Here is a 21714-nt window from a genome sequence, read left to right as displayed (position 1 = left end):
TGCTGGTCCCTGCTGGAGACAACCAGGTCTGGGACACTCGTTTGCAGGACTTTCTGAGCACTTAGGACTAATGCGTTCCTTTGACACTTGGGATTTTTCTGCTGTCCCTGAAAAACGAATCCTGTGATAAGACCAGTGTTGCACCATTTTGGCGGATTCTAGATTCGCTGGCTCCCACAAGATTATTTATTCCGTTGACTTCTATGGGGAGGAAGCCTGCCATCATTTTAATCAGCCCGTAATAGGTCTTATCAGTGTAGTTTGTGTGAGTCACATAAGATGTAACTATTGGAAAAAAAAAAAAAGGAGTTACTTGAGCTTTGGACGTTTTCAAAATCTGCCACCAAGGTGATTTCGGAGCTTCTTGTGTGGCTTCAACAGGATTTGTAACCCATCTCGTTCACCTGCTTTTTTTTCCCCCACTCTGAGAAAGGTGACCAGAGAATCCATGGGGGCACTTGTGAGTTTTGCAGGACTGCTGTGATGAAGTACCACCCACTGAGTGGCTTTAAATGACAGAAATTTATTCTCTCACTGTTCTGGAGCCTAGAAGCTTGAAATCAGCATGTTGGCAGGGTCGTGCTGTCTGCGGGACAGTGACTAATGGGACGGTCTGTTCCGTGCCTCTCTCTTACTTCCCGGGGTGGCTGGCCATTCTTGGCGTCCCGTGGCTGGTAGCCACATCAGTCCAGGGTCCACCTGTATGTGTCTCCTCGTCCGGATCTCCCTCTTCCAAGCCCGCCAGTCATTGGATTTCCCACCTGATCCGCTATGACGTCATCTTAACTGATCACATCCAAAGACCCTATTTCCAAATAAAGTCACATTCAGAGAAACCAGAGATTAGGACTTCAACACTTCTTTTGGGGGGGGGGGGGTGAGGGGACTCAATTCCACCCCAAACAGCACTTTATACCAGGGAAGGATGACGGCCACCTCTTTTTGTGGCCGTCAAGATAAATCAAACCCTCTTGAACAGACAATGTGTGTTGTTCATTCCCCACTGCCCTTGACACAGGGCAAAAGCCAAACTATTCAGAATAGCATGGAGGTTGCCCGGAGGCCACTTGGAAATGTTCTGTGGATTACACCTGGTCCTGTAGTAGCACAGAATATATTTCTTCATAGCAATGAGACACTTTCACAATTAAGGCCAATTACTACAATGTTATTGGTTTAGCCAGGGGGACCCTATTTCTCAGCAAACTGCTAAAAGAAACAGGGCTGATTCAGCCATTCCTTCCCCCGATGACTTCCTGGCTTATTGTGTTCTAGGCTGTGGGGTGGGCAGAGCAGGACCGGGGACCGGAGAGGGCCAGAGGCCACTGGGGCCGAAGGAACGTGTGCCTTTGCTCGTGGCCATTCTGGGAGGTCACGGTGGCAGTATGTCCTCGGCCCCTGAGACTTCTCCTACCACGCCACCCCTCGTTCCCTCCCTCACACCCTGTATTTTGGCCACATCGCCCAAATTCGGGGGACCTCGCGCACCCCGGCCCCTCCTGGCTCTGCCCAGCAGGCTTCTGCCCCTCCTGCCCTTGTCTGGTTTCTTCCTGTCTCAGCTTGAATGCCCCCCCTCTCGTCCGACCCCCCGCGGTGTCGTCTCCTGTACAGGACTGGCTATGGTTGGCAGTGAGCAGCTCGCGTGTGTGTTTCCTCAGCAGGTCTCTCCGTAGGCTGTCGGTGCCAGAGTGTGGTGGCCACACGCACTTCTTCCTACAGCGCGCCTGATTCTCAGAACAGTGCCTGACATGTAGCCCAGTGGGCATCCGTTGGGGACACAGAGAAATCAGTACAAAGAATGAACACTCAGCATTTAAGAGCTATTCCCAATACTGAGAAAGGCTCACCTGTCGCAGGACAGTGGCCTCCGATAAATAATAAATCAAAGAACAAGGTCTTTTTCATTTCCGGCAGACAGCCTCCTATGGCGGCGGGGGGGAGGACGTGTTCGGTTTGGAACAGCAGTTCTCACCCGGGACCCCCAGGAGATATTTTTAGGTTGGCATGGCCCAGGGAGTGCATGCCTCTGGCCTCCAGTGGATGGAGGCCAGGGATGCTTCTGGAACGTCCTGCGATGTGCAGACGGTCCCACGGCAGAGAACTATCCAGCCCGAGATGTCAGAAACACCAAGAGTAAGAAATCCTCGTTTTGAAAATGCTCAAGCGACAGAGTTTTACCTGCAATAAGGGAAAGGGACGGAAGGACCGTCCTCACCTGTCCCTGTGTCCTGGAGGAGACACACAGAGGATTTCGGGAGAGTGACCGGTTGGTGAACGTGGAGTCGGAACGGGTCTACCTGCTCATCTCAGTTTAGGACGGCCGTCTCCACAGCAGCGGTTAGAGTTGTCCCGGCAAAAAGGATGGAAAAGCCATTTCTGAGTATTTGTAACTTTTCCACACGAGTGTTCAAAGAAAACCAAGTCCCCCTCCCATCCGTCTGTAGCTGACGTGAGCGTGATGAGCACAGGTGAGGGAGAAAGTTCCTGAGATGAAATCTGAAGTGCCTGGGCAATTAGAAACGTCATTTTGACATCAACAAGTACTGCATTTCCTGGGACAAAGGTAACAGGAGGAAGTAATTATTCATCTCCCATGTCAGGCAGGATGGGCTGGAAGATGCTGGAATTTCAGCCTCCTGAAGACCCAGGAACTGTACGGCACCCGGGTTTATTTTTCACTCATGCCGCACGAGCTTGGTCCTCTCCCGGGACGCAGGTGGGCAGAGGCCCACCACAAAGGAACGCAGCCAGGAAGGGACAGTGAGTCACCTGCCCGGCCCTTACACGCACTTTCCAGAAATGACCCCCGTGTTTCTGCCCGTGTCATTGGCTGAAGCAGATCCCAGGGCCGCAGCGGACCTCCGTGGACAGAGGTGTCTGGAAGGGAAGACCGACGTGCGGTACCCACGTCTACGAGGGCTTCTAAGTAGACGAGTGAGTCGGGGTTCGAATGGAGGACTCTGAACACACGTGGAAATTACCTGTGTATGTTCACAAAAAGATAATATTCACAGATCCCTACGTAGTACAGCGCCCCACAACGGGACACAGGAGGACAGAGATATCTCACAGAACTTGGTGTTGGGACCCGATCCCTGTTTCTCCATAGTTGAGTTTCCTCCTTCGGTTAGGGCGGGGGTTGGGAATGGTGTGGGCAGCGTGAGAAAATGGGCTCCTGTTCCCGTGGCTGGGACCCCAGAAATCTGCCCAGGCTGCCAGGGAGGGAGGGAGGAGGTCACAGCAGAAGACGGCAGAGTTGGGCACTTTGTGCCAGATTTAGGATCGCTTTCCTTTAGGAAATAAGACGGAGGCCCCGGCCTCCCTGCCAGGTGTGGGTATTTGCAGTACTTGAGAAGAAACATCCTCTGGGCCTTTTCTGAATATACTGGAGTAAGATTGGGGCTGCGGTCATTGCAACAGTTCGCCAAACTTGATTTTGGGGGGCCTAAATGTACACGTTTCCATCTCCATTCCCAGATTCCAGTCGTCTTGGAGGGAAAATATCTCACGGCGGCTCTTGGGTGACGGGTGGCAAGTATCGGGGCCAGTGGCAGCTTGACAAGGGTCTCAGGCAATGCAGGGGGGCTCCTGGGCAGGGGCACGAGGGGAGCCAGCACTCAGGCAGCAGACGGGACCATAACCTGAGTGACCCAGTCCTGGAGTCACGAGGGACGTGTGGTCGCTGGCATTTGAAATGCGGCCAGTCCGAGCTGAGACGTGCTGTCGGCATAAGGCACACGCTGGGTTTGTCAGACTTAGTGTAAAGCCTGTCGTTGTGGGCTGGATTGTTTCTGCCAGAAATTCAGAATTTCAAGTCCTAATGTCTAGTACCTCCAGACGTGACTGTGTTTGGACCTAAGTCCTGGAAAGAGGTGATTAAGGTAAAACGAGGTAACATGAGGACTAGTGCACTTGGGAGAAGAGATTAGGACCCCCACAGTAGGGACCGTATGAGGACGTAGTGAGAAGAGGGCCATCTACGAGCCACGCAGAGAGACCTCAAAACAAACCATCCAGCCAGTGACCAGATCGTAGACTGCCAGCCTCCGAGGGAATAAATGAGTTTAGGGTACCCAGCCCGTGGTACTTGGTTACGGCAGCCAGAGCAACTGATACGAATGTCACCTGTCTCACTTAATTTTTTGTTATTGATTACATGCTGAAATGATAATATTGCAGATATATTAAATATTAGTAAAAGTAATCCCAGTTTTTAAAAAGGTGGCTGCTAGTAATTTAAAATTACATTGCATTATATTTCTACTGGACAGTGCTGATCAGAGCCAAAGACTTTGTCCTCCCTGAGCATGAAGACCATTGTCCAGGGGCGCCTGGGTGACTCAGTCGGTTGAGCGTCTGACTCAGGTCATGATCTCGCGGTTTGTGAGTTCGAGCCCCGCGTCGGGCTCTGTGCTGGCAGCTCGGAACCTGGAGCCTGCTTCCGATTCTGTGTCTCGCTCTCTTTCTGCCCCTCCCCTGCTCACGCTCTGTCTCGAAAATAAATAAAACATTAAAAAAACAAACGCATTGTCCACAGGCACATCCATCCATCTGCTGGTGTGAATGGAAGCTTTACTCTCACATCCTTTGGGGCCGTCACAGGCAGCCAGTGTTGCTTATGTGCCTGTTGGCATATATTCCTTGCGCTGAGTGCATATTTGAAAAACTAAACTATATCTAAAAGAATTAGAACATGGGGACCAAAGCCAGGAAATAATAGAATTTATGTCGGAATGACAAGGGGAAACATGATAACAAGCCTCAAAATTAGATTTTTTTTTTCTTGTGACCCAGTGTCATTTCTAAAATTTGGAAAAAAAAACTCTCAAGAGGATGTTTAGTTTATAGGGCACCTGGCTGGCTCAGTCAGCTAAGCATCCAACTTTGGCTCAGGTCATGATCTCGTGGTTCATGAGTTCAAGCCCCGCATTGGGCTCCACACTGTCAGCCTGCTTGGGATTCTCTCTCTCCCTCCCTCTTCCTCTCTGCCACTTCCCCACTCACGCTTTCTCTCTCAAAAATAAATACATTTTAAAAAAGAGTATGGTAGGTATTTACATTAGGGAATTTGGAGGGATAGGTGAGGTAGGGGCTCCTTTATGGCACAGGATTCTCTGAAGGAAATACACACAAGGCAAATGTTCGAGAGCATTAGGAAAGAGACAGGAACAAAGAAGGTAGGAATAAATCTAAATCAAGAAAAGCAACATATAGCTTTGTTGGAGCAAGATGCAGTTTTTATTTTATCTTACTTTATTTTACTTTATTTTATCTTACTTTATTATTAAAATTTAGACTCATGCCCCTCAGGTATGTTGTTTTCTTTTGTGCTTTGACCAAAATCCATCATAATCTCATTATCGGCTTCCCAAGCCCTTAAGGATGAATCAGGTTTTCTCACTGTGGTTTGTATATCTAAGTGCCTTCAGGAATGAGAGCCCCTGACAAACTAGCTCTCGTGTCTGCACTGGCTTGGCCGGGATCCTCCCTGAGGCACTGCTGAACAAGTCAGGTCCTTGGGTAGAAGGGCCGCTGCTCGAGCCAGTCCATTGAGTGGTCCCTTCCTCATAAGCTCCACCTTCCGGGGCTTCTGGTCCTGGCTGGATCACTCAGCCTCTTCCGGGGGCCCCCCACACCCATCCCTGCGACTCTGCTCCCTCCCTCAGTCACCACTCCACTTTCTAACAAAGTGGCCATAGTATCATTGCTTGAATCACTTCAAAGGTGCCCAAACCTCTGGGGCCCCCACCACACCCTCCACAGGCAGATCCAGGCTTTTCGCTGGCAGGAGCCCCCCACCCTTGTAGCACTCTTCTCTCTACCCACAATATCCTGCCTTATTTTTTAGAACATGCTCCTGGATTCCCAACCATTTGGACTTCCCACGGTCTTCCCTGGGTGTGGAAGGGCACCCCCGCCCCTATTGTTCTCTTCACCTTGGAGCCTCCCCACCCCAGCCATCCAGGAAGGTGCCTCCCCACCCTTCCCCTGGCACTCTCTGCCCTGGCCTTGGAACTATTTGTATGTATCCTGTATGTCCCTACTTTGAGTATTTCATGCTTCTCAGGCCTCCCTAAGAAAACTGGGGGTCTTGTTAAAATGCAGATTCTGATTCAGTAGGTCTTGGGTGGGGCCTGAGGCTCTGTGTTTCTAAACAGCTTCCAGTAGTGACAAGGCAGCTGGTCCAGGGACCATGGCAGTCACCAGGCCCTGCTTTGGCTCAAGCTACTTGAGGGCTGGGCCGGGCAGGCTGTGTCTGATGCTCGTGTGCCTCCGAGGGAGACTGGTGCTACAGACTGAACACTCAGGCAAAAATTTGTTTTAGTAAACTTTATTTTTTAGAGTAGTTTCAGATTCACAACAAAAACGAATGCAAAGTGCAGGGAGTCCCCACGCACCCCTGCCCCTACCCTTGCACCGCCTCCCCCTCCCCCACTGTCACCCCTGCCATATTTTGATTCATCTTTTATGGAATGGAGAGCCTTCTGGCCAGCGCTTGAGCAAAAGGCCACCGTCACTGAGACGTTCCACAAAGTACCTTCCGTTGGGCACATTTGTCTCCTCTGTGGGGTCTTGGTTCCTGACCCAGACTGTGAGCCCCTTACAGGTCTCAAGGGGCAGATCTGTGGCATCATTTCTGCAGTGAGTGGGTTTCAGGGGAGGGGTGTTTTCCACCGGCTCCTTTCCCGAGCCTGGCGCTAACCCTGTTTCAGTACCACGTTCGCTGCAGAAGCTATAGATCAGACAAAGACAGTCTTCCAACACCTGGACCGGCTTTTCCTTCCTGGACTCTGTGCGTCTTTTAGAAATGACAGTCCTCGGTCAGGACGATTGCCGGGGCTCATCCAGGGAGCCAGCAGGACAACCACACTGGGAGGGCACCTGGTTTGGGCCACAGGCTCGGATTTAACAGCTGACCCGGGTTGCACCCCAAACTCCATGTGCTTTGCTGCTCACGCTCCCGCAGCACAGGAGCATTTAAGTCACAAGAATTTGGTTTGATTTTATATTTAATTCCTTTTAAGGGGGAGAAAATGCAGTTTTGGTTTAAAAATATATATTCAGGCAGGGGACTTCACGCCATAGTTGAATTTGAAGGCTGGGGATCACGAGATTCTAAAATGGGTGCTAAACAGGACCTCAGTCTGGCAAAAGTATGACTCAGTTAAAGCTCCACCAACACAGGCTGTCACCATGTGGCTGTGTCCCTGTGTCCGTAAGGAAATCTTCATTATGTCCTTAATATGTGGAAACTTTACACGTTCTAGAGCTCATTTGCACTGTTGTAAATGTATCCGGCTTCCTAAGGGACATAGGGACTTACAGAATCCAAGGTAGACCTCGGCAGGCAGTAAAGGAGCGGCCGCCCGTGGAAAGCGTCCCCGAGGCCGCAGGGACAGCGGAGGACAAGGGACTGGGGTCAGAGCGTATTAAAAGTTTCTCTGTCTTTGTGCTCCAAAAGCTGCAGTGCTGAATGGGTTTTCTGCTGCTTTATATTGGACACTTCAGCTTTTGAATTCTGCGCGGTTATCTTTCTCTATTTCTTCCACACGAAGTCATTCTATTTTTGCTTTTCTGTCGTCTTCAAAAGTTTTTGAACGTCTTTCAGCCAGGCTCTTGGACTTTTCATCTTTTTCTTTCTCTCCATAAAACGTCATTTCCATCTGTTTCCCTGTTCATTCTTTTACGGTTCTTCCTTCCCAGGCTAATAACCACTCCTAGCTCCTTTTCCATTCTGTTTTTACCACCCGTTTCAGCGTCCCCCTGAAAGCCTTCTGTCGGGCTTTATCCCTGCAGACGGGCGTTCTTTCCTGAACATGCTCTGTATTGTCTGTCTTATTGTGTTTGCTTGAGGCCTAGTAATTTTCAATAAAGCCCTTAATCCAAGTACTTCACTGAAAATTACCAGGCTTCTCTATGGAGGATGAGTCAGAAATAGAAGCCCTGCTATCAAGAAAATGTAGTCGGAGCGAGCGAGAGAGAGAGTCCACATTAACCAGCGTTCAGCCACCTCCGAAACCAAGAGGCAGCCTGGCAGTCCCGATCAATGGGGATCGTGACTGTGAGCCCATGTGCTGCGTGCAGCTCTGTGACTGTTTCCCCCCGGAGCCTGGCTTCCTTTTCCCTTAAAATAACCTCGCCTTGACAAAGTTCGCACTTTGCCTTGCGCCCAAGTCAAAAATGAGGCATCTCGCGTCTTCCCGTGAACTAAAAATAAGCATTTGGGGAGTCAGTTTCTGCATTCGGTGAAGTGGCTGGATTTCTTCTCTGAGGACGTGGGGTGACATGTTTTCATCCTCTTAGTTTCCCTTTTAAAGCACAGGGTTATTAAGAGGAATTGCGAGGACGGGCACGTAACGACGCCCTCCTCCTGGATTACGCTCAGCACTTCCACAGTTTTGAAAATCCTGAAGTTTGCCAGAATCTATTCGGTTAGAAAAGATTTGACCTGGGGCGCCTGGGTGGCGCAGTCGGTTAAGCGTCCGACTTCAGCCAGGTCACGATCTCGCGGTCCGTGAGTTCGAGCCCCGCGTCGGGCTCTGGGCTGATGGCTCGGAGCCTGGAGCCTGTTTCCGATTCTGTGTCTCCCTCTCTCTCTGCCCCTCCCCCATTCATGCTCTGTCTCTCTCTGTCCCAAAAATAAATTAAAAAAAAAAAAAAAAAAAAAAAAAAAAAGAAAAGATTTGACCTGCTAACATGTTCAAAGAGATCATGTTAATAATGATTTGCTCCTATATAAAAAAAAAAATCATGTTTTATCAAGGCATGAGCAAATTCAATGTTTACAGTCCATAACAACACTACTCCCCACTCTCTGCAGGACCCCTAACAAGTACTCCCACTGCCAGGCCTTACTGGTGCCAGGGGCGCCCCTGAATTAGAGGCCGGCCTCCAGGCATCCCCGTCGAGCCCCGGGGGTCATGTGCAAACAGGTAAATCACAAAACTTTCCTCTGGTCTCACACTTTGGTGGATGCTGGGTCTACCTGTCTAACAGGTATGGGAGTGGTTACTTCTAGGGAGAGTGGGCGGGCTTCATGGAGGAGGTGGCTCCTGAAGAATAAGATAAAGTTTGCCTGGGAATGGCTGGGAAGGGCAGGAATTGCAAAGAATGGGAGCAGCACAGGTAAGGGCCAAGGCCACGGCTCCTGAGGCCATCTCGCTTTCCTGAGGAAGTCAAGAAGTATGTCTGCGGGGTGGGGGGTGAGGGATCCTGAGACACACGGATGTAGAGAACTGGAGATCCAGTTTACCCGTGGCCTTGCGCGTCCCCTGAAGATTTGATTTACTCCATGAAGCACAAGGAGCCAGAGAGATTTCACGTGAAAAGGCAACAATGATTCGTTTTCCTCTTTTCAGAGGGTAATTCTGGCTACTTGGTTGGGGGCAGAGGGGACAGAGACCCACTGGGAGGTGGCCTGTGAACTGGAGGCCTGGGGCAAGGTCACCGGCAGCAGGGATGAGGAAGGGGTGGTGGCACTTCCAGAGACGTGAAGTCAGCTGATCCCACGCTGCCTCCATTAAATGGGTCAGGGTCAGAAGAGCAAATGCCAGGCGGAGCCAGGGCACCCAGCACAGCTGAGACGCCTGGGGACAGGGCAAGGATCAGCATCCTCACGTGGCTGGAACATTGGAAGAGATGCCTCTGCTAAGTCCAGGGAGGTTCTATTTCCTGGAAGGCAGTTAAAGTGGTTCTGAGTGATGAGGTTCCCATCATGCATCAGTTCTTTTTCAAAAGAGTTGACTTTCCAGCTAGCGGTTACCCAGGCAGTGTGATGCCCCTTTGACCTCCACACATCCCTGGCCTACCCTCATCCACTGGTCTGTGTCTGCGCCCATAGATTCTGCTTCCCTCCTCCGAGGGATGGACTCTCCACATTCCTACCCTGTGCCCCGGACCTCCCTGCCCATCCCAGGACGCCAGGCCAGCCCGTCTGTCCCGCCCGTGTCGTGTCAGCGCCTTGCTCGCTATTGACTAATACACCTCCATCTACAGCCACACCCTATTTCCCCCGTCTTTAAAAGAAGTTCTCTTGTTCTGACTGCCCGTCAGTCTCCTCCTGTCTACATGATTCCTCAAAGAGCTATCTGTACTCACTTTTGTTCCTCTCCCCCTGTTCTCTCTGCTCCCGTTGTAGATGCCCAATCATTACCTACAGAATCGAGGAGCACAATCCCTTCCCTGCAGCCTGATTTAGGCTTTTCAGAGTCTCACAGAACTACAGATGTCCTGGCCTGAAGAAAAAATGCAAAACCTCTGCGTTTTATATGTTTCCTTCCAGGGCATTAAAAGCTGAGCAAATAGTTTTCTGTTTTCACAGGCAAAGAGTTTCTGTAGGGAGAAACAAGCCATATTAGTGAACGTGACTTAGATGGGCAGTGATTCCTTGAGTACTTGACCGCTCCAGAGGGGAGGGCTTATTGTTGATAAATCCTTTATGAACCTTTTCATAAAGGCCTCCTACGCCCTCCCTAAGTCCCAGTTCCCACTGGCTTCCTGCCCCATCTGACCGGCTTTCTAGATGCCAACTCCGCCTTGTGCCTGCACGTGCAAGGAGAAGACGGCATTGTTCCTGCCAGATAGGGTGGCCCTGTGCCGCAGGCCACAGAGACAGTGCACCTGCTGGGCTGCGAGAGGGGGGTCTGACTTGCTCGCTCTCTCTGAGAAATGTCTTTGCAAAAAGGTGGATCCTTTGATCTAGCTGACGCAGGTTGAAAACACCAGGAGGACCAAGGATGGAACTTGGCTCAAGAAAGAGCAAGAGGCCTGGAGAGAGGGTGGGTGTCTACAAGGGTCTCTATTCTTTCAGCTGAGCCACAGACCTCGAGTCACCATGGCCCTTCTCATGACACGCATCTTCCCTGGGGACTCCCACCCTTCATCCTAGAGGGACTAGAACGAGACTGTCACTCACAGGCTCCTGGCCTCGCTTACTGGACAAGACCTAAAGCTAGACCTCACACGTCTCTGTGCAGAGGGATCTCGACCAGTGTTCTGGATTCTTCCCTACCATTGCATATCCTCAACCATTCAAACGTCCATGACCTATGTGGGACACTGGAAATTCAGATGCAGTTGAATATGACTCTTCCCCCAACAATTGCCTGGAAAAGCAGCTGAATTTTGGAAGAATAACTGAGACTCAAGCATCCCATAAAACATCTTCACCAGTGAGTCACTTACAGCTACTAAGTGGATTCAACCAGAGTTGTCCACGCTGTGCTGGTGAGTCATCGCCAGCCTGAATTAATAGTAAGGGACAGTCATCCTGGCTGGCGTCTACCCTGTCATCCACCATGGCTCCCGTGCCCAGGGAGGTCAGTCTTGTCGTCCTGTGGGTCAACTGTGCGGTTCTCCATAGGAAATCAATAGCTGATCTGTTCTCCACAGCCACTGTTGTCATGGAGCGAAGGAAGGAGTTTCACCAGAAGGAAAAAAAAAAAAAGAAAAAGTTTGTATCCATGAAACTTGAAGAAGTGGTACTTCGTGGTTACTGGGAGGTTCAGAATGGTAGAGAAAAGGTTATCATCTCAAGAGAGTGTAGCTAAGACCATCTGAAGAAAAGGGACAGAGGAAAGAGTGTTCGAGCGGCAAGTAACTAGCGATTTCAAGGATGCAATAAAGCGGACTAAGGATTTCAAATCAGAAAACAAAGGTGTGTGTGGATCTGCTGCCTTCTCATTCAGGGCTGTGGGAAACTTCATAGCCTAGTGCAGGAGCTAAGGCAGAAGTTCAAACCCACGAGTGAAAGCCAATCTTTCACAGAGGTAATCTAAATCTCGATCGCATTGAATCTATCTTCTCTCTGGTACTGAAATATCCTCCAAGGTGTTCTCATCAGAAATATGAATTGCCCACACTCCTTAGAGCCCTATCCAATTAAAAGTGGATCTAAATCTCCCTAATGCAGAATCCTTTAAGACACTGGGGGAAGAGGAGGGAATGTGTGTTTATAGAAAATCTGATAGAAAACACAACTGTGTCACTTCAAGGGTGAGTCGGATAAGGTATTTATTCAAGACTTACATTTCTTTCAAAAACAATTACTTTTATATGTATCTAAAGCATCTCCTCTGTCATTTAGGATAAAAACAGATTAAGCTTTTACTCAGTAATGAATTAGGCGCCCTAACATTCTAGGCAGCTAATAGAGTGTGTGTTTGCAGAAAACTAAAGAAAAATCCTGTGACCAAGAATCACAAGTTAAAGTTTTCTTTGAAATGGAAATACTCTAAGGGAGGAATTGGTTACTGGAGCTTAAAAAAGACATTGAAAGTGCGAGAGAGGTTTTCCCTTCCTAGAAATGTGAGCTTGGGCCCCGGCAGAGGACCCGAGGAGGATCTGGAACAGGAGATTAAAATAATCCCAGAATGCAAGGCATCTCTGAAAGCGCCAGCGGGATGGAGACAGTGGCAGCTCTGGGAAGGGAACAGTGTGTGTGGACCCAGGAAGGGCATCTTGGCCACTTTCTCTCTTTCCTGGGTGCTGGTCCCATCTCAGAAATCTTTTTCTACTCTGGGCTTATTTTTATTTTTGTCTTTCAAATTGTTAAAGTATAACCCTCATTCCAGAAGAGCTTTTTTTTCTCATAAAAAAATAGCAGATGGTTTATTTAAGTAGTAGCTATAAAGAGTATTTTAAGTCTGTTGGGCTGTTCAGTAATAAGTAAGGCCCTCGATGGGGTCATTCTACTCAGAAGAAGCAAAGACCAACCGGCAGATGGGTGTTTGGGGATGGGGGTGTGCCCAGTATGGGAGCCGGTCACTTGTGTTCTCAGTGGGAACCTGGAATTCATGACTAGTTTTTATCTATCTATAAAGTTTATTTATTTATTTATTTATTTATTTATTTATTTATTTATTTGTGTTGAGAGAGAGAGAGAGTGCGCACACTCAGTGGGGGAGGGGCAGAGAGACCGAGGGAGAGAGAATCCCAAGCAGGTTCTGTGCTGTTAGCACAAAGCCTGCCATGGGATTTCGACTCCTGAACTGTAAGATCGTGACCTAAGGTGAAATCGAGAGCCAGATGCTTCACCTACTGGGGTCCCCAGGTGCCCCAAAGTATCCTTTTAAACCCATCCGAGCAGGAGGGAGTGAGAGAAGCCGGAAGGGCTAGGACACGGTCATTGTAACGGGCTGAATGTTTGTGTTTCCTCCCTGCCCCCACCGAATTCTTACTTTGGACCACCGCGTGATTGTCTTTGGAGATGAGGCCTTTGGGAGGTAGTTGTGTTTCTATCGGGTCATACGTAGGGGTGGCCCCCATGATAGGAATCACTGCTCTTCTGAGAAGAGGAAGAGAGCCCTCTCTCAAAGCTCTGTGAGCACATAGTGAGAAAGTGGTGTTCTACAAGTCAGGAGGAAGGCCCTCACCAAGAACGGAATCTGCCTGCACCTTGATCCTGAGCTTCCAAGCTTCTAGAACAGTGAGAAATAAATGTTGTTTAAGCCACCCCATCAATGGCATTTTATTATAGCAACCCAAACTAATACATTCATGAAAAGGAAGAGTTTTAGAAAAAGATCAGGTTGGGCCAAGTACACCTCTCTGTGCCCTTGGGCCAGTTACTGACCTGTCTGACCCCCAACTTTCTTATCTGCAAAATGGGTATGATGAAGTACCCACCCAATGAGGCAAGGAACTTGCTGGACAGACAGCAAGCTCAGAATCCCTTGTCCTGACTTTAGTGGCCACCATCTTGTGGGAATGGTAGCCATCAAGAAGTGGGCGTTTCCTGGCTGGGGAAACGTTATGTGGACTGGTGTGGTGCTTTCCCGATTCTAAATCAATAATCTTCAGTTCTTCTAGTAAACATTCTTCAGTAGGCCTTCAGCTGTGGTCCAGAGGTTTTAATAATGCTCAGTTCCTACCCTCAAGGGGCCTGTGGTCTCTAAGGAGGAATGACAGAGAAGCACTCCTGTTTCAGTACATTACCACCAGGTTGGAAGTCAGAGGATCCTGGGTCATCGTGGGAGCACACGGAGAGTTGGCGTCCAGAAAGGCTTCCTGGAGGAGGTGGTTCCTCCATATGTAACATATTCTTCTCAAGTCCACCACTTTATTTTTCCCAAGAAAAAGAAGGGAAATTCAGGTCTTAGTATATGTATCCATTAATTATTCCACATACGCCAAAGTCTATCAGCCTTCTAATAAGTCAGTTACTTGATTGGAAACCTACTTTCAAACTACTACCACAGAAAGTTCCCCCTTGCAAAATGATGGCAGGCTTTAAAGCCTCACAGTATTTGCACACGTAAAGCAGCTTGTTGCAAGCTTTAATTTAGCATTGAAAGACATCCTGTTCTTACTGACAGTCCACTGTTGTGTTTATTCAATGGGATGATTTGGGAAAATCGCAAAACCAGGCTCCCTGTAGCCTCTCGTAGCCCCGTGGTTCCTACCCCCGGCTAACCGGCCGCTCCGATGGATCGGCATCAGAGACCTTCCCTGGCAGTGGGAAGTAGATGGAGCAGGCCAGAACCGGCCAGCAGACTGCTTTGACCCTGGGCAGAGGCGTGACTGATGAGCCAGTAGTGGACAAGTTTAGTCAACTGACATCTGGTCATGAGCCTCTAGAAAATATTTGTATTTTTCCCACATTATTCTCGTAGTGTTTTCATATTCAGCAAGCGTATTTCCAAATTGTTTTCTTATGAACAGTTGTATTACTATTTCATTCCTTGACTGCATGATTCAGGTTTGAGTTTCTCTTTCTTTTTCTTCACAGATGTGGGAGGAGGCCATTGCTCTGGGTAAGGAACTTGCTGAACAGTATGAAAACGAGATGTTTGATTACGAACAACTCGGCGAATTGCTGGTAGGTCTTCTTTTCTTTCTAGTTAAGTAAACACAGGCAATCCACACTTGTTTTTCTGGGATTTCCCTTCCCGTTTTGACGTTGAGATTCCCCTCAGGCCTTCTGTGGGCTTGGCCATGGTCCCCCATTTTGTCCAGGATGAGAGTCTTGATGTATTTGCTGACCGATTCTGGCTCACGAGCACTCACGTTTATTCCCAACTGAGCTTTGGTAACCAGACTAAAGCTGTAAACAACCGCTGACCCCACATGTACAGAGCTCTTGGTGGCCCCAGAGTCTCTGAGAACCTCTGCTGATTTAAAACTGACCCCGTCTACAAGGTAGGTGGGTGAAGGGAGAGTAACCCAGACCTTTCTCCTGCTACAGACACTGTTTGTATTCAGCAGATCTACTTTATGATGGCATATATAATATTTATCATTAATTTAGACCAGAATTCTGCCCTTTTAAATTCCTCTTTAATGTGGCCCAGTATCTAACTGATACCAGTTTTTAAAATACTAAAGACCAGCCACTTAATCAGAAGGAAAACCATTTCTGTGGCACCTCTTTGGTTTTTGAGAACACAGATAAATCATACTGGTTACTGAGTTTCGCTCTTTTGGGCAGATTCCCTGCTCAACACTGGGGGTGAGGGACAAATTCTGTCCAAGCCGTGCGTCGAGGTATCCAGATGTACCAGGTGCGTGGCACCTCCCTCATCGTCACCCTCCCACCCAACTGGAATTGCCAAAGCTTGTAGAGCCCGCTGGAAGATTCTAGAAGAACAAATGCTCAAATGCACTATTCAAACCTGAAATGTTCTTTCTTCCTTTCAGAAAAAACAGGCTCAGTTTTATGAAAACATCGTCAAAGTGATAAGACCTAAGCCTGACTATTTCGCTGTTGGCTACTACGGACAAGGATTCCCCACATTCCTTCGGGTAAATTTTGATTCTGTTTCATCGAAGCCAAGATTGCTGCCTGGGCAGAGAGCCCCTTCCCATTCTGAGGGACGATTTGGACTTTGCATCCGTGGGTCGCAGTCTGACTCTGTACTCTTAACAGCTTTGCGCTTAGCTTAGGGTGTGAGAGAAGGGCTGATAACATTTTCTTTGGTTGCATATAAGCTTTCCATCTGAACTTCCCTAAACAGAACTCTCCTTCAGAGATTTAGGTGTGTTTTTTAAATTGTGGTAAAATACAGGTGACATAAAATTTGCCACCTTAACCAATTTTAAGGGTACGGTTCAGTGGCACTAAGCACATTCACATTGTTGTGCCATCATCCATCTCTGGAACTTTTTCATCTTTCCATCCTGAAATTCTGTACCCAGGACAACAGTGACTCCACGTTCCCTCACCTCTCAGCCCCTGGCAGCACCGTTCTACTTCCTGTCTCTATGAATTTGCCTTTTCTAGGTACCTCATAAAGTGAAATCATACACTCTTTGCCCTCTCGTGTCTGACCTTTTTCCCTTGACATACTGTCTTCACGGTTTATCCATGTGGGAGCATGAATCTGAATGTCACTTCTTTTTATGGCCGAGTATTCCGTTGTATAGATATACCACAGTTTTGTTGATCCATTCGTCCTTCAATGGACACTTGAGTTGTTTCGGCTATGGTGAATCATACTGCCGTGAACATGAGTATTTTTAATTATGTGAGAAATTGTAAGGGGATTTTTCCGGCCACATTGCTGGGGACTCTGAATCACCTTCCATTCCTTTGATAGGCATGTGCTGTTTGACACGGGATTGAAGAAATACTGTGATCGTCAGCCAAATGCCCATTTCTTAGCACTCATGAGGCCAGAGGAGAAATTGTGTAATTAAATGCTGCTTGACCTACTAGTAGAATTGTTTAAAGTTTCTCTTGGATACCATTGACCAATGGGCCATGACTTCCTGTCATTTCTTAAGACATTTTTTGAAGGCACATGGTTTTCTCTTATTCTGGGAGACCACAGGTGATTCCTCTGGTTTGGGGAAAGCGGGATCTCTTGTCTAGAGCATAGCTGTGTGGGGCAGTTAGATCCAGGAAGGAGATTTTCCTAGTCCCGGAGCTGTGTTCCTTTGACCCTGGTGGTTCTGACTGCACAGACGTTCCTGACGTCCCTTCATGCTGCCACCAGCAGGAAGGACTTACTTGCTGAGGACCTGTCATTGTTGATATGACATCAACAAGTGAGCCTCCCAGGTCTGGTCTGCTTCAGAATGTGACCTGTGGATTTGTCCACTCACTCAAGGTCTGGGGTGACTGGGGCATCTGTCCCTACCCTGTCCCTGCTGGTGTGTCCTCTCTCCTTGACACCTCAGCTTTCCTCGTGTAGCTGTGGCACCACATGCCCGGGACAGCAGTTGACCAGAGACCCAGATTTTGGAGAAAATCTTCTTCCCAAAGAATGAATAAAGGACATTTGGTTATGAGCCCTAAATTAGGGAGGATTTTGAAGTTAACTACATTTTATTTTTATTTTTAAGAAGTTTATTTATTCTGAGAGATAGAGAGAGAGAGAGAGAGAGAGAGAGAGAGAGAGAGAGAATCCCAAGCAGGCCTTGTGCTGTCAGCGCAGAGCCTGACGTGGGGCTCAATCCCATGAACCATGAGACCATGACCTGAGCCGAGTTCCAAGAGTCCGACGCTTAACCAACTAAGCCACCCAGGGGCCCCTGAAATTGACTATATGTAAATAAAAAACCAAGCTGAAGAATATTATGAGCTTGGAGTTGACGTTGTTAAAGGCTTTCATTAAGGTGTATAAATCTGTATGTGTGACCCCATGTATGTGTCTCTAAGAGAGAGATCGAGCCTAAATCATGGCTGTGCTGAGGTGTTAACAGTGTGTGTGGCCCTCTGAGGACAGTGCTGTGACTTCCCACTACTCACTATGCTCTGCCCTGGCTTCCTGACGTGCCGGTGGGCGGGGCGGGCCCTTTGCGGTCCCTGAGCCAATGGATGCCTGGCGTGTAAGTGGGCTGGGAGGGCACACACGATGTGTGTGCTCTGGGGACCGCACTGGGTCATCTCCCCTGTCAAAAGGACACAATGCAAAGTGTGAATAAAGAGTTTAACGGGCATGATTAATATTGAACTGACTTCTCCGCCACACCTGAATAATTCCGCAGGACTATAGCAGTATATTTATTATGCTTCACAGATCCCCTGGCAGGGGTCAATCTGACAATGACATCAGCGGTTACAAAAACTCGGGGAAAATGTTTGGCTGTTTAATGCCCCTGGGGAACTAACTGTCCCTTTTGCTTTGTTTTTCTTTAAGAATTAGTCTCGTTGGCTTTTGGGTTTGCCTTTTTGGTTGTTTGTTTGCTTTCATGTTAATATTTATGGTTCTTCCAAGGAATAAATATCTTTGACTACATATACATTTCCCCCTTGTTTTCATGTTTGAAGGGACTGCTTCAGAATGCAAAATAATTGACATTTCTAGAAAATGTTAGTAGTGCTTTCATCTATAACTCACTAGTGTTTTTCTATTAAAGTCTTTACATACATTTTATTATTATGTCTTTCTTCTAGTGTAAAGCATAATAAATTCATGCGAGTTTTGTAGTGGCCTGTTAATACATTAAATCTTCCTGAATTTCTGAAATGTTTGGCTTTATATAGCTTTAAAAGATGCCCACACTGTGTATTTATATTTCTAATTAAGGCTACATATTACTTTGGTTTCTGCTTGACATTATTTTTTTAGAGAAAGAGAACATTTTTCTTCTATAATGGGTACTTTAAGACATACCTAAGCACAAAGTGAAAAAAATACTCAATTCTTAAACTGTTCCTTCTTTAGTGATTTATGGGGACCCAGAATAAGTTGGGACTAGGAAAGGAAAGAAATTGAGTACCATAGGATCTCTCTTTATCTTTTGAAAATTCATTAATTAGACAAATTTTAGTTTGACTTCGAACTCAGTCTCTAGGAGGTAAGCGTAAGAATATTCCGTGGGGTGCTATTCTGTGGGCTTTCTGCCTTTCCTCCGCTCTGGCACCTGGCCAGCCTGGGTCAGGACGGATACCAGGGCTGCACCTGACTCATGACCAGCCAGGCTGGGCCTCTTGCCCAGCCGACAGATCCTGTGAGGAAAAGCATCGGCCCCCAGCCTCCTGTTTCTTCGGTCCCTTGGCGCCTTTTCCTTGTTGCCATCTTCCTTTAGGGTCAGACAGCCCTAGGGGTGAGGCAGGATGTTGGGGGGCCGGGGGTGTAGGCCCCACAGTCAATGGTAGTGTCGCATCGCCCATTGCCACCTTTCTATGACTCAGTTGACGCTCAGAAGACACTGATGAATCTGTGAAGGTTCACAGAACTTTTACATCTTAGAATCCGAAAATCCCTTAGAGGTATGTTTACTGAGTGACTGTGTCACACCTGGACAGAAATGGCCTCAACAAGGCAGCCTGCGTAAGGAAGAAGGCTCACCGGCCTAACACCCACCCCCGAGGTCACCCCGCCATCTAACACCACCCCCAGAGGGACTCTCCAGCTTGGAATTTATGGAGGTGACAACGTGTCATTTGAGATGGACAGTAGCCAGGTTTTTTTTTTTTTAATCTTTATTTATTTTTGAGACAGAGAGAGATATAGTGCAAGTGAAGGAGGGAGAGAGAGAGAGAGGGAGTCACAGAATCCAAAGCAGGCTCCAGGCTCTGAGCTGTCAGCACCGAGCCCGACGCGGGGCTCAAACTCACGAACCCCAAGTTCATGACCTGAGCTAAAGCCGGATGCTTAATTGACTGAGCCACCCGGACGCCCCCAAAAGCCAGTCTTTAGAAGGAGAACTCTGATGTTGAACCTGTCATTCATCACTGGGTAATTGTTGGTACAGCACTGAAGGGGCAGTGAGGGCATTCCTCCCATCGGCCTCCGGTCTCTCCCCACTGGGGAGGCCGCGGTCCTCACACCTCCCTACTTTGTTCTAGACCCCTTTCCCTGTGGTTCTGCTGGTCGCTTGGCTGTGTCCTCTAGGAGACAGCTGGGAACATCGTACTCAGGCTCTGAGGCCGCACCTCAATCTCATGCTCTCTTAAATTCCTCTCGGCAGGATGAAAGCTATTTAATTAGGACACCGTGATGCCCTTGCCCTGGTGCTTTTACCCTCTCTCGCCACCTCATGCCCACTAGAGGGTGGGCCCTGATTGCTCACTTGGTTCTTGGTGGTTATTTTGGTTGATTGTCACTGTTAAGGCTGAAATCCACCCGCCGACTTTGGTAATGTGTTCAGTGCTTCGTAAACACTATTAACTTATGTGGCTCCTGTTTGTGTGTTCTTGATTAATAAGGCCAGTGTAATTACAAGCTGTTTTTCAATTCAATGGCTTTTTAAAGAAAACTCTCAAGCAGATTTTGAAAACCAGTGCATTTGTGTGTGAGCTTGTCCTGACCTTCCCCCGTGGTGTTATTTAATGAATGTCACTGTTTCCAGGGGAAAGTTTTCATTTACCGAGGGAAGGAGTACGAACGCAGGGAAGATTTTGAAGCTCGCCTCTTAACTCAGTTCCCCAACGCAGAGAAAATGAAGACGACATCTCCCCCAGGCGACGACATCAAAAACTCGCCTGGCCAATGTATCCTTTAAGACAACCCCGCGGGACAGGATGCGATCTCAGCGCCGTGCGCCTGGGTGGTTGGGTGTACTTGGGGGCGTTGTCATGCCTCATGTCCATGCTGCCTTGTGATCCTTAACCCTCTTCACCCTTAGACATTCAGTGCTTCACCGTAAAGCCCAAACTCGACCTGCCCCCGAAATTTCACCGGCCTGTGTCAGAGCAGATCGTAAGGTGAGCGTCCCATTCCTGCTGCCCAGCATACGGATGATGAAAGACTGTGCACAGATCTCTTACTAAGAATTTCCCCCTCGAAAGGATGGATTTTAGGCTTTGGTGAGCTTTCCAGATGCTCTGTTTACTTTGAAGAGCAAGAGAAGCAAATTATTTTGAGCATCAAAACAGTGAGGGAAGAAGTTAGTAATGTGTTGCCGGAGGGTACCAGAACTATTCCTTTCCTGATGTGGGGAGGCCGGGAAAACTTGGGAGGGCGGAGGGGGCACTCTGGTCTCCGTGTGACCCACCCAGCCCCACGCCCAGTACCTCTGAGTCCCCGTGCGTGGGGAGGGCCGGACTGTTTGCACGCGGTGTGACAGGAAAAGGGATTGGGACATTTGCTTTTTTTGGGTGCAGAACCCCTTTACCCCTGCACCACCACGATTGTATAACATGGGATCATAAGGCAGATTTTTAGACTCACTAGTCGGCTACCCAAATCTGAGGTTTTGTGCCTCTCCGTTGAACTGCACCCGACTTAGCGATGCTGTCGAAACACTCTGCTTTAGATGTTTCTTTGATATTAAGAATTTTCTTTTCTATGTGATGCATGTTCTGGTTAAGAAATTAACCTCTTCAACGGCCTGATAGTGCTTCGAATCTGTTTCTTTCGTATCCTGAAGTCTGGTGGGTTGTGTTCTTCCTCAGAATTCACTCTCCTCTCTTTAACCTCTCGTTAGCCATAATGGAAAGGCAGCCAGGGTTCTGTATCGATGAACGATTGCTTCCACAAGGCACACATTTTGAGGTTTGCCACAGTCTGTCTCAGCAAGAGGCATTGGAGCAAATGGTGAACGGCAGCTTATGCTTAGCTGCTTCCCTGTGATGTGGGGAGGCCACCTGCCTTTCAGTGCAGGGGACGAGTAAGTCGGGCTCTCGTATACGTGTGGAAGCCTCCCCCTCCCCAGGGACAGAAGGTACACGCCTGTACCATGCATTCATGTGTCGCTGCTTGTAGGCCCTGCCTTCTGTAGACCTGAAATCCAGGTACACAAGGCCTTTTTAGAAATAATAAACACATACTTTAAAATTTTTTAATAACTTATTAATAACTAATTGTGGATTCACTATATGAAAGT

General features: G+C 48.2%; 1 protein-coding gene across 2 annotated transcripts in view; it reads left to right on the top strand.

Annotated features, from left to right (window-relative positions):
* The window catches only part of DOCK1 (dedicator of cytokinesis 1), a 525518-nt gene that overhangs the window by 468890 nt on the left and 34914 nt on the right, over positions 1-21714 (top strand). For both annotated transcript variants that reach the window (XM_078434961.2, XM_078434960.2), the window contains exons 39-42: positions 14729-14818; positions 15637-15741; positions 20239-20380; positions 20515-20593. In XM_078434961.2, coding sequence (XP_078291087.2) covers positions 14729-14818; positions 15637-15741; positions 20239-20380; positions 20515-20593 — 416 coding nt within the window. The remainder of the gene's footprint in view (positions 1-14728; positions 14819-15636; positions 15742-20238; positions 20381-20514; positions 20594-21714) is intronic.

Source organism: Panthera onca, chromosome D2, assembly GCF_046562875.1.
Source record: "Panthera onca isolate mPanOnc1 chromosome D2, mPanOnc1 haplotype 2, whole genome shotgun sequence".
Classification (NCBI taxonomy): domain Eukaryota; kingdom Metazoa; phylum Chordata; class Mammalia; order Carnivora; family Felidae; genus Panthera; species Panthera onca.
The sequence above is the reverse complement of the archived record's forward strand: the minus strand, read 5'-3'. Positions and strand labels throughout refer to the sequence as shown.